General features: G+C 41.3%; 1 protein-coding gene across 1 annotated transcript in view; it reads right to left on the minus strand.

Annotated features, from left to right (window-relative positions):
* Positions 1-4,204: 4,204 nt before the first annotated feature.
* chrnd (cholinergic receptor, nicotinic, delta (muscle)) overlaps positions 4,205-12,050 on the minus strand; it is a 39,012-nt gene continuing 31,166 nt past the window's right edge. Inside the window, exons 7-10 of the mRNA XM_078564439.1 lie at positions 8,680-8,791; positions 7,309-7,423; positions 5,231-5,447; positions 4,205-4,362 (exon numbers count right to left, since the gene is read on the minus strand). Coding sequence (XP_078420565.1) covers positions 4,205-4,362; positions 5,231-5,447; positions 7,309-7,423; positions 8,680-8,791 — 602 coding nt within the window. The remainder of the gene's footprint in view (positions 4,363-5,230; positions 5,448-7,308; positions 7,424-8,679; positions 8,792-12,050) is intronic.

Here is a 12,050-nt window from a genome sequence, read left to right on the forward strand (position 1 = left end):
AGAGAGTATGCATAAATGGGTCTTTGTCTGATTGGCAGGATGTGACTAGTAGGGTCCCGCAGAGGTCTGTGCTGGGGTCTCAACTTTTTACATTTTACATAAATCAGTTGACCTGGAGTGGAGCAAAGGCATAGTAGCTAAATTTGCAGATGACACAAAGAGAGATAGGAAAGTTTGTTGTGAAGAGGACATAAGGAGGTTGCAGATGGATATAGATAGGTTAAATGAATGAGCAAAATTCTGGCAGATGGAGTATAATCTGGGAAAATGTGTAGTTGTTCACTTTGGTAGGAAGAATAATAAAGCAAAGTATTACTTAAATGGAGAATGACTGCAGAATTTAGAGGCGCAGACGGAGCTAGGTGTTCTGGTGCATGAGTCACAAGAAGTATGCAGGTACATTATGTAATCAAGAAGGCTAATGGAATGCTATCCTTTATTATGAGAGGAAAAAGTAAGGATGTTATGCTTCAGTTATACAGGGAATTGGTATGACTGCATTTCGAATACTGTGTGCAGTTTTGGTCTCCTATTTAAGGAAGGATGTAAATTGTTTGGAGGCGGTTCAGAGGAGATTTACTAGATTGATACCTGGAATAAGTGGGTTGTTTTATGAGGAAGGGTTAGACAGGCTGGGCTTGTTTCCACTCGAGTTTAGAAGAATGTGGGGTGACTTGATTGAAGTATATAAGGTCCTGAATGGCCTTGACAAGGTGGTCGTGGAAAGGATGTTTCCCCTTGTAAGTGAGTCCAGAACTAGGGGGAACTGCTTGAAAATTAGGGGTCACCCTTATAGGGCAGAGATGAGGAGAAATTTTTTCTGAGGGTTGTGTGACTTTGGAACTCTCTGCCTCAGAAGGCAGTGGAGGCGGGGTCACTGAATATTTTTAAGGCAGAGGTAGATAGATTCTTGTTAGGGAAGGGAATCAAAGGTTAGCAGTAGTAGATGGGAACGTAGAACTCGAAACACAAACAGATCAGCCATGATCTTATTGAATGGCGGAGTAGGCTCAAGGGGCCGAATGGTCTACTTCTGCTCCTATTTCATATGTTCGTATGGTGCATTCTCTATGGCAATGCTGCTACCAATCAGAGTCCACTTGCCAACCAATCAGCACTCTATTCTCAAACAGTATAAATTGTTGTTTTCCCCTTATATTGGTATTCTTGCGAAGTGTCCTGATGAGTGCAAGACGAAAAGCTTCGACACGTCTCTTTCTTCAGCAATACATAAGCAGAAATTTTTGTTTTAAATGTTCTAGGAAAGCAATGTTCACAATCATGTTTTTATAAACTGGAACATGAAATTTTGTACATGCAAAGCTGATCTCCTGCCTACTGGAAGTGTTTTAACTCTGGAGCTGCTAGCAGTACATCACAATATACACTATAATTACAGCATAAGGTTCAGCAACATCAATATTATAGGCTGAAAATAAACAGCTGATTTCAAGTTTTGAATGTCCCAGTATTTTCTATCATTCTCATTCGTTACAATGTATGTTTGTATGTATGAGGGCATGCATGCATAATTGTATTTTAAAAAAACTTCCTCGTATATTTATAACTGTCTATGTATATGTCTCTGGTGATGCACTTGTATCCTTTCCAGCTTTGTATACATAGATGACTTTAATGTTTGTGTGTGTACAGTGGGAATGGGGAGGTCGGGGGGTGTGGGTGATGGGCAGTGGAGGTGTACGCAGCAGTCTCTACTGTGGTGTCTTGTACTTTGCAGTTTCCTGAAATCTATGTACATCGCGGGCGATCTGCTGAATATTCAAAGGGATCGCCTTCAAATGGTAATGGTGGAGGGTGATTGAGGTTCCCCGCCATGAATATGATGAATGTTGCACAGATCATTATTGGAGTTATGATGAACATACACAACCTGTCTAATGTGTGGGCCACTCGATTCCAGCTGTCAACTTCCTGAAACAAAAAGAAAAAATGTTTAAGCCAGAAGATTTTTTTCAACAATAGAATTTTAGGCAAAATTCTCTTTGTACTGATTGTACCACTCTCTGCTGGGGAATCAAGTGGTTGGGTTGTTCTTAAAGCATACTTTAGATAGAAGTTAAAATAAGCAAGCGAAGAATAACATTTTATCTGATGAGTTACTGTCAGTTACATAGTATTATGTGAAATAGTGAAAGCAAACTTTCACATAACATCGACAAAGAAATCATTTTATGAATAAAAATGTCAAGGGTTTTCAAATGTAAAATTTGGTTCACAATTTGCATATAATGTCTATTATGTGTTAATTTTGAATTATAAAAATAGAACTTTAGGAAATTCAGGAAATTCAACTTGGTAATTCAATAACATGTTGTATTTATTTATTGTTTTTAATGTGGAAAACATTCCAAAGGCTTCACAAAACAAAAATTGACACACCCAGAAAAAGAAAGACTTGCATTTATAAAGCACCTTTCATGACCACCATACGTCTCAAAGCCCTTTACAGTCAATGAAGCACTTTTGAAATGTCATCACTGTCGTAATGTGAAGTAAAGTGTAGTCATTATGCTAGTGTAGGAAATGTAGTAGTGGCATAATGGTATTTTCACTGCACTAGTATTCCAGAGACCCAGGGTAATGCTCTGGGGATCTAGGTTCAAATCCCACCATGGCAGATGGTGAAATCAATGAAAATCTGGAATTAAAAGTTTTAGGATGACCATGAAACCATTGCCAACTGTTCTAGAAATCTGCTGTCCTTGCCTGGTCTGGCTTACATGTGGCTCTCGACTCACAGCAATGTGGTTGACTCTTAAAAATGCCCTCTGAACAAGGGCAATTAGGGATGGGCAATAAATGCTGGCCTAGCCAGTGATGCCCACATCCCATGAATGAATTATGTGGCAGCCAAATCATGCACAGCATGCTCCCATAAACATGCAGCCAAATCATGCACAGCAAGCTCCCATAAACAGCAATATGTTAATCTGCTTTCGTGAGGGAAAAATATTGGCCAGGGCACTGGGGATAACTCCCCTGCTCTTCTTCAAAATAATGCCATGGGATCTTTTATGCCACCTTGGGAAGGCAGACAAGGCCTCCATTTAACATCTCATTTGAAAGACAGCGGCTCCAGCAGTGCAGCACTCCCTCAGTACTGCACTGGAGAATCAACCTTGATTTTTGTACTCAAACCCTAGAGTGGGATTAAACCCAAAACTTGATGGCTCAGAGGCAAGAGTGCTACCACAGCTGACACAGAAACAGATGTTAGGATGGGTGACTATAAACTTGGTCTAAGAGGAAGATTTTACAGAATGCCTTAAAGAAAAAGAGGTGGAGGGGCAGAGAGATTTAGGGAGGGAATTCTAGAGCTGTAGGCTGATGTCAGTTATAGGGTAATGGGAGTCAGGGCTGTGCAAGAGGTCAGAATTGGAGGAATGTTGAGTTCATGAGATGTGTTGGTGGAGGTTGCAGAGAGAGGGAGGTGAGTGATGGAGGCATTTGAAAACAAGGATGATAATTTTAAAATCAATGCCTTTGACGATCAAGAACCAGTGTAGACTAGTGAGCACAGCGATGATAGGTGAATGGGACTTGTTGTGATTTTGGATATGGGCAGCAGAGTTTTGGCTGCATTCTGATGAGGAAAGTCATCTAGCTGGCTTTCAAAAATGATTCACATTACCATTGAAACATTACCCTGCACATTTTATCCTATTGTGGTGTGGGACTGTTTTTCTGTAGACTATTGTGAAAAATTATACATCGCAATGAGTTTTAATCAAGTGACCTGCATTTCATACTTTGGGGACCAAACATTGTTTTCAAACATCATTTTCTCAGCAAGTACTATAAGTATCTGACAAAAGATCATCAGCTTGAAGTGTTAACGCTGTTCCACTCTCAGCAGATGCTGCCTGAACTGCTGAGTTTTTCTCGCATTTTCTGTTTTTATTTCAGATTTCCAGCATCTGCAGTATTTTTCTTTTGTGATTATTAAGTATGTTGTACATTAAGGGGATAATCCCTCCTTTCCTTCAAAAGCATCCAAAAAACTTCTTTTCAAATTAGGCTTTTGCTCCCTCCCCAAATTTTTTTAAGTTTCCCCTTTTTTCCACATTTTTGCCAAATTTTTCCACCACCTGTATTGGCTTTGAAGCCTCTTCCCTTCTTTGAGAATGCTATTAAAATTTCAGTTGTTTGAAGTGCCAGGGAAAACAATTGGAGAAAAACTTGATTAACAAATGATTTCCTTGTTCATCAGACCTACCTCATCATAGTCATTCTTTTCTTTTATGTGCTTCACAATGAAATTTGCCCCATCAATACCCGGCTTGACCTCTGCATATAGCTGGTCTGGAATGTTCTCATTATCATTGCCATTGCTTCCAAGACCTGGTTTTAAAAAATTGCATTTATTTGTTTCCTGTTGGAAGGGATTTCTAAGTAAAATGCTTTTCTCTTAATGAGACTAATTCATGTAACAATGCACATAAGAAACCTGGATTCCAACTCTCCAACTGGCCCTGATTTAAGAAAAGTTTAAGTTTAAGAAAAGAAAATTCGGATTTAGAAGAGCTCGGATGTTGTCACCAGCAAAGTCCATTTTTATCTTCTTCAGATAAATTACTACTTCACACTTTAATTTGAAAAACTGAATCTTAAAATGTATAAAGTTATGTGTCATTCTCATCAGAACATCTTCTATAATTCTGCAAATATGACATGCAAAATAACAGGCAATTTATTTATCAAAGATTATAAATCATTTCATTCCGCATAAAGAACCATATTTTGAAATTGGGCTTCAAAAGATTCAATATGACGGTGCAAATGATTTTTTGATGCACATGATTGCTCACTCACTCCCTTTTCTAGAACTGCTTCATCCAATTTAGGGTCATGGGGAGTTGGAGCCTATCCTGACAGGCAATGGGTGTTAAGTGGGGCACACCCAGGACCGAGACACCAGCCCATTACAGGGCAGACACACATACTAAGGGGCAATTTACCAAAGCTAATCCACCTGACCAGCACATTGTGGACAGTGGGAGGAAACCGATTAGTTCCATGCAAGTTTTGGTTTTCTCACTGCAAAGCAGGAATTCAATCAGGGAACCTCTTTGGTCTCTAAAGTTTAGCTCTTCAGCACCTTGGCAGTTAAGCTATCAAGTAAACCGGGAAAGTTTCTTTAATAAGTAAAATTGGCTGGGATCTGTCTGATTAATTTATTAATGCAATTTCAATGCTGGGCGTTGCTCACTGATAGTTGGAGTGGCCCGTGTCCTCAATCCATGTCGTTCAGATTGCTTCTCAAACATAAGTTCACTTCTGGATTTGATGGTGAAATATTCTTGTGCTTTGACAATGTATCCAATGGAGCTGCTGCGTCGCTGCAACACACCGTTCTCCCATGGCGATGAGTCACTGTCACTAGGTTGGGACATGTGCAGGATCCGCGGGAGTTTTTCCAAAAACAGCTACAATATCAAAATAGGATTGTACGGATAAACGCCTTTACAAGCAAAATCTCTTTCATTGAAATTGCCTAGCTCAATGAAATGATAAACATGTTCATTCAAGTTAAAATGCAAATTTGTTTATCCTGCATATTACATTTATCAGATTGACTAATGTGAATTCTGCCTTATTGTTTGCCAGGTAGTGACTGACAGAGCACATTGATGCTTTCATTACTGTACTTTGCTTTGCAGTCACAGAGTGCAGGTTTTACACCAGAATTCTCTATGCTGCAAGCTCCACAGCTGCAATGCCCACAGAGCAAAAGGAAGTGGAAGTTAGCCACTCTCACATGGAAAGGGTAGGAGAGAAAATCTATTGATCATCACCCTCTTGCCAATCTAGCATACCTTGTGGTGACTGATTCAAGAGAAACACTACCAGGAGCCTGGAACCAAGCAAGCTGGCAGTCTCTTTGTTGGGAAATGAAACAAAAAAAGAAAAATCAAAATCAAACAAACAAAAAAATTTCAAATTGAAATTTTAAACCCCAAGCTTTCTCTGATGGACCATTGAACATAAGAACATAAGAAATAGGAGCAGGAGTAGGCTATTCAGTCCTTTGAGCCAGCTCTGCATTCAATGAGATCATGGCTGATCTTCAACTTCAAAATAATTTTCCTGCACTATCACCGTAACCCTTGATGTTTTCAGTATGTAGAAACCTATCAATCTCAGTCTTGAACATACTCGACTAAGCTTCCACAGCCCTCTGGGGCAGAGAATTCCAAAGATTCACCAGTGAAGAAAATCCTCCTCATCTCAAACCTAAATGGCCTGTCCCTTATTCTGAGACTGTGTCCCGTGGTTCTAGACTCCCCAGCCAAGGGAAATATCCTTCCTGCATCTACTCTGTCGAGCCCTGTAAGAATTCTGTTGAATGAGATCATCTCACACTTCTATAGTAGATTAACCCTATGGGCTAAGATAGTCCAAGTTTGATTCCCAATTTATGCTGAGTTGATTGATCTGAGCTGGTGCACATCAGTTGGTCTCAGTCCCATTGGGTTAGAGATGGGAAAGTTTAACCCTCAAAATCCCACCCTAATTGTTAGCCAGAAACCCCATTGGAAAGTGTACATATGTGTTTGATGGGTGAAGATGGCACTGGATGCCCCCTGTGGGCAGCTGTCCCTCTCTCACTGCTGAAACTGAAAAATGACCACTTAGTTGGTGTAACAAAGGCCAATTGGCACTCATGGAGCCACAACCGAAGAGCGAGTTACTGCTTTGAGGAGAGTAAAGCGGAGAGTAATAAAATTGAATTTCTTGTTTTTAGTGCTATATGACTTACAAGATTCAAAACACCTTAAGTGAACAATTCAAAGGCAGCTGGCATTGTCAACTTTGAACTTAATGTGGCTCCTCAGAATTGTAATTTCTGCATCTTTCCCTCCAGAGGGTAAACAAGATATGCCCATGCTGGTACTGTGCCAACCAGAATTATTTAAACTACTTGAGCCCATCTAACCCTGCATTGGAAGGCTTAAGAGCATTGATAGGTAGTTCTTGATTTCTGCTCCACCACTTTAATATGGGATCAAGGAATTCTGGCCCCCTTATTTCCACTTTACAAAATAGTTTTGTTTGGAGATAGTTTTAATAGTCTTTTCATGTCAGCGTTTTTAGTGTTCCATTTTATTCACTTTTCCAAACTGATACAAGGACATGAGGGTAAATAGGTAAGAGTAGAAGAATACTAATCATTCTGGAGAACACATTAATTCATCCAGCTTTTTCCTCATAAGGCATGTGATGTTGCTTTGTTATTCAAATAGAGAAATTGAACACTACACAAAGGCTTTATTGTTGTTACTGTACCCATTTAGTCCAGGATGAGAGAACATGCGTGCTAGGAGTTCGGAAGTGGAAGTTTAAAACAATGACACAGTTCACTATCACAACGGTGACTAGAATCATTATGAACATCAAGTATCTGGAAAACAAAACAAGCAAGATTATTCAATGTTCTCCTGTCAAAATCAAATCTGCACCTTTGTCGGTATCCAAACTGTACAAATGGGGGCTGATTTGCTGATGGAAACAGTAGATTATTTTCTTGACTTGAAAATGCCGTAATCAAGTCTCAAAGTTGCCTGTTACTCTTAAGTATGATGTGTTTAGTGCATTGTCCTTTCAACCCTACCATTGGGGCAAATGTCTGATAGTAATGCTCTAGTGCTATTTATGGGGTCATTATCTATGTCATCCTGAAGTTAAGTGTGGTGATCACCTTCACAGCCACAATGAGAGCTAGTCAGACAGATAACAGAGCTGCCCTATTGTCTTTATGGTAATAGCGTACTCCTCTAATGCACGAGTCCTCAGCAAGCTCCTCACATGACCTGTGCTGCATGCATATTCCATAGGGGTCGTGTGACATCCAGTTAGTCAGCATCCTCATTAGGTGCTGCATGTCTCATTTGCTCCATCTTGAAATGCTTTTCCCTTTCCTCCATGGTAATGGAAAATACGGATATTCTCATGGGGACTGCCATACCTGTTGCTGAGAATCGCTCTCTGTGGGTATGGAGTAGTGGGGAGGGAGGGCTAAAAAGTTCTCAATGGTCTGACCCTATCAGAAGCTCAGGTTATCCAAAGTAAGAATGTGAAAATTTTTTTTAAATGTTTCCCTGCTGCAGAAATTATTGTTCAAGCTCTCCAGACTCATTAAGCTTAGGAACTCATCATTTCTGTCTATTGACCCTGGTATAAGTCTCAGTTAGCCATGAAGTATTAGCAGTGCAAAGCCAAGAAACTTGGAGCTGCTGCACCACTGGCTCTTATTTTGACATGTTGTGACTTGGAGGGCTGAACTAGTGAAGGGAGCCCAGAGAAGCATTGTTGTGGTGGAAATGTCTAACACATAATTTTGTTCTATGAAAATAATTTCTTGCACATTCATGAAGTGTATATGCAAAAAGCTCCCCTTTATATTCTAGGCAAGTGTAAGTATTTCAGAAAGACTTGCTTCTTTGTCTCAACGTAAGTAAACTGCATTTATTAGGGCTAACTTTTTAATGCGCGTATTTAGAAATTAACAAGATACTGACTTGATATTCTTCACCGTTCCTGGGCATTGTCATGCTCCAATATTTGTAGCATGAATATTTGAACCTCTGCAAGTAATTTTGGATAAGGAACTGGTTTGGAATTTTTCAAGGTCTATGGCAACAGTTTACAATCACTCACTTGCCAATTAGTGGAACAGCTAGAGCTGTCTCTGGTAACCTTTGTGAAATCAGCAGCAGGAAGACAGACTGAGCAAGCAAGACAGAAATAGACAAGGTCATCTTCTCACCACCTGAGAAAGAAATGAGAAAAGAACATCAATAAATTCATAAACTGAAAGTTTTGTTTTTCATTACATGTTTAACCTCCCTAGATAATCTGCATATTTTGATGTCATGTTGAAAACAGTTTTCATGCTATGCATGAAATGTCAGGTCATGGATTTGAACTTGACACCTTCATGCCTTCCCCATTCCCCATGAAAACTTCCACACCTGGGCATATCATTTAAGTGAGGCATTGAATGAATACCACTTGCCCGTCTATGGGGAGGGAAGAAAGTCATCTCCAATTGACCTTGCAGCTAGGTGAAGAAGACCAATGACCGAAATTTGGAACTGTTTGCCTGCTCCTTGGGGTGGGGAGGGGGGAGTGGTGGGGGTGGAGTGGAGGGGAGTGGTTGGGGGGAGGGTGCAGGATGTTGCTTGCAATACACAGAGATGTAAAGTGGAAACAAAATATATTGAAGCAATGATTTGGTAAAATGAAGCGCCTGGAACTTCTGGTCACTCTCAAGCAACAATTTCCCATGAATTCTTGTTACCCTACTTGGGACCTAGGTTGCATTTTCACATTTGGCTGCAGCAAGACTAAAGATGGCATGTAAACCGGGTCAATGACAGAACTGCGATCCAGACCCAACTGCCGAACATTAGACTTGACATGCAGATCTGTAATGTCAATGCCATCCTCTTCAGTTCAGGTCCCATAAAACAAATTTTGCCAATGCCATGTAGAAAAGAAAATCTGCATTTTGAAAATCATTCTCCAATCAGTTGGTGTTCTGAGGGATGAAATTGGAAATAATTTTAAAAGTTAAAAGAATGAATGAAACATTTTTATTTTGGCATTGTATAGTGCGATGACATTACAAAAAAGGAAATTATGGGGAGTTCAGGCCCAGCTTTTGAGATGTCTGGGGCTTCTGAAGCTAAAGGAATGGAGCTTTAATACTCTCTTAGGTGCTGTTTTGTTCATTTGTTAGCATTTACTTTTGAGTCAGAAGATTGTGGATTCAAGCCCCACTTCAAGAGTTTAGTGCCTATTCCAGACTGTTGCAGTATTGAAAGAGTACTGTGTTGTCACAAGGACCGAGTATTAAAGGTCCCAAAGCATTACATGAAAACAAACAGGGATCTTGGTCAATATTCATACTTCAACCAACACCACCAAAAAATAGATTAACTGGCCATTTATCTTATTTATTGTTTGGGATTTTACTATGCACAGATTGGAAAATAACAGTAACTACAATTCAAAAGTACTTTATTTGCAGCCATGGGCTTTGGGGATGTTCTGAGGACATGGGATGGGCATAACATACCAACTTGGATTAAGAATTGAATAACGGACAGGAAACAGGATAGGAATAAATGGGGCATGTTCAAGTTGTCAAGTTGTAACTACTGGGGTGCTGCAAAAAGCAGTACTTATGGGCCTCGGCTATTGCAACCTACATCACTGACTTAAACAAAGGGACTGAGTGTAATTTATCCAAGTTTGCATCGATACAAAGCTAGATGGGAAAGTACGATATGAGGAGCTGGAAGAAAGCAGAGTGAAACTGCCTGGAGGATGCTTCACTTCAGAGTCAATTGGGGCCTTGATCAACAAGTTACATTCCAAAACAAAAACAGAATTACCTGGAAAAACTCAGCAAGTCTGGCAGCATCGGCGGAGAAGAAATCAGTTAACGTTTCGAGCCTTCATGGCCCTTCGGCAGAACTGCAGCATAGTTTCAACAAGGGAGAAATATAAATTGGTTTAAGGTGGGTGGTGGGGGGGAAGAGACACATTGAGGGTGTGGTGTGAGCAGATAATCAAAAGATGTCACAGACAAAAGGGTCAAAGAGGTGTTGAAGGTGGTAGTCTTTGTCTGAGAAAAGTGCTAATTAAGAATGGAAAACAGGATATTCAAAGTACAGCTCTAGTGGGGGTGGGGTGGAAAGACTAAAGGTTTTAGTTTTAGATTTAAAAATAATGGAAATAGGTGGGGAAAGAAGAATCTATATAAATTATTGAAAAAGAAAAAAAAAAAGCGGGTGGGGGGGGAAAAGAAACGGGGTGGGGATGGGGGGAGGGGGAGTTTAAGATCTAAAGTTGTTGAATTCAATATTCAGCCCAGAGGGCTGTAAAGTGCCTAGTCGGAAGATGAGGTGCTGTTCCTCCAGTTTGCGTTGGGCTTCACTGGAACAATGCAGCAAGCCAAGGACAGACATTTTGGCAAGAGAACAGGGTGGAGTGTTAAAATGGCAAGCGACAGGGAGGTTTGGGTCTTTCTTGCGGACAGACCGCAGGTGTTCCGCAAAACGGTCGCCCAGTTTGCGTTTGGTCTCTCCAATGTAGAGGAGACCACATTGGGAGCAACGAATGCAGTAGACTAAGTTAGGGGAAATGCAAGTGAAATGCTGCTTCACTTGAAAGGAGTGTTTGGGCCCTTGGACGGTGAGGAGAGAGGAAGTGAAGGGGCAGGTGTTGCATCTTCTGCGTGGGCATGGGGAGGTGCCATAAGTGGGGGTTGAGGAGTAGGGGGTGATGGAGGAGTGGACCAGGGTGTCCCGGAGGGAACGATCCCTACGGAATGCCGTCAAGGGGGGTGAAGGGAAGATGTGTTTGGTGGTGGCATCATGCTGGAGTTGGCGGAAATGGCGGAGGATGATCCTTTGAATGCGGAGGCTGGTGGGGTGATAAGTGAGGACAAGGGGGACCCTATCATGTTTCTGGGAAGGAGGAGAAGGCGTGAGGGAGGATGCGCGGGATATGGGCCGGACACGGTTGAGGGCCCTGTCAACGACCGTGGATGGAAAACCTCGGTTAAGGAAGAAGGAGGACATGTCAGAGGAGCTGTTTTTGAAGGTAGCGTCATCAGAACAGATGCGACGGAGGCGAAGGAACTGAGAGAATGGGATGGAGTCTTTACAGGAAGCGGGGTGTGAGGAGCTGTAGTCGAGGTAGCTGTGGGAGTCGGTAGGCTTGTAATGGATATTGGTGGACAGTCTATCATCAGAAATTGAGACAGAGAGGTCAAGGAAGGGAAGAGAAGTGTCAGAGATGGACCATGTGAAGATGATGGAGGGGTGGAGATTGGAAGCAAAATTAATAAATTTTTCTAGGTCCCGACGAGAGCATGAAGCAGCAGTGCAGTATCTCTGCATCACACTGATACTAAATTTGTGGGGCTGAATGTTATGCTGAGGCTGGGACCCCAGCTCCTGATATAAAAGTCAGCGGTGAGCCTGCCTGCGCTTTACCGGCTCACCCTGCAGCAATTT

The sequence above is a fragment of the Cetorhinus maximus genome, chromosome 19 (assembly GCF_964194155.1).
Source record: "Cetorhinus maximus chromosome 19, sCetMax3.hap1.1, whole genome shotgun sequence".
Classification (NCBI taxonomy): Eukaryota; Metazoa; Chordata; class Chondrichthyes; order Lamniformes; family Cetorhinidae; genus Cetorhinus; species Cetorhinus maximus.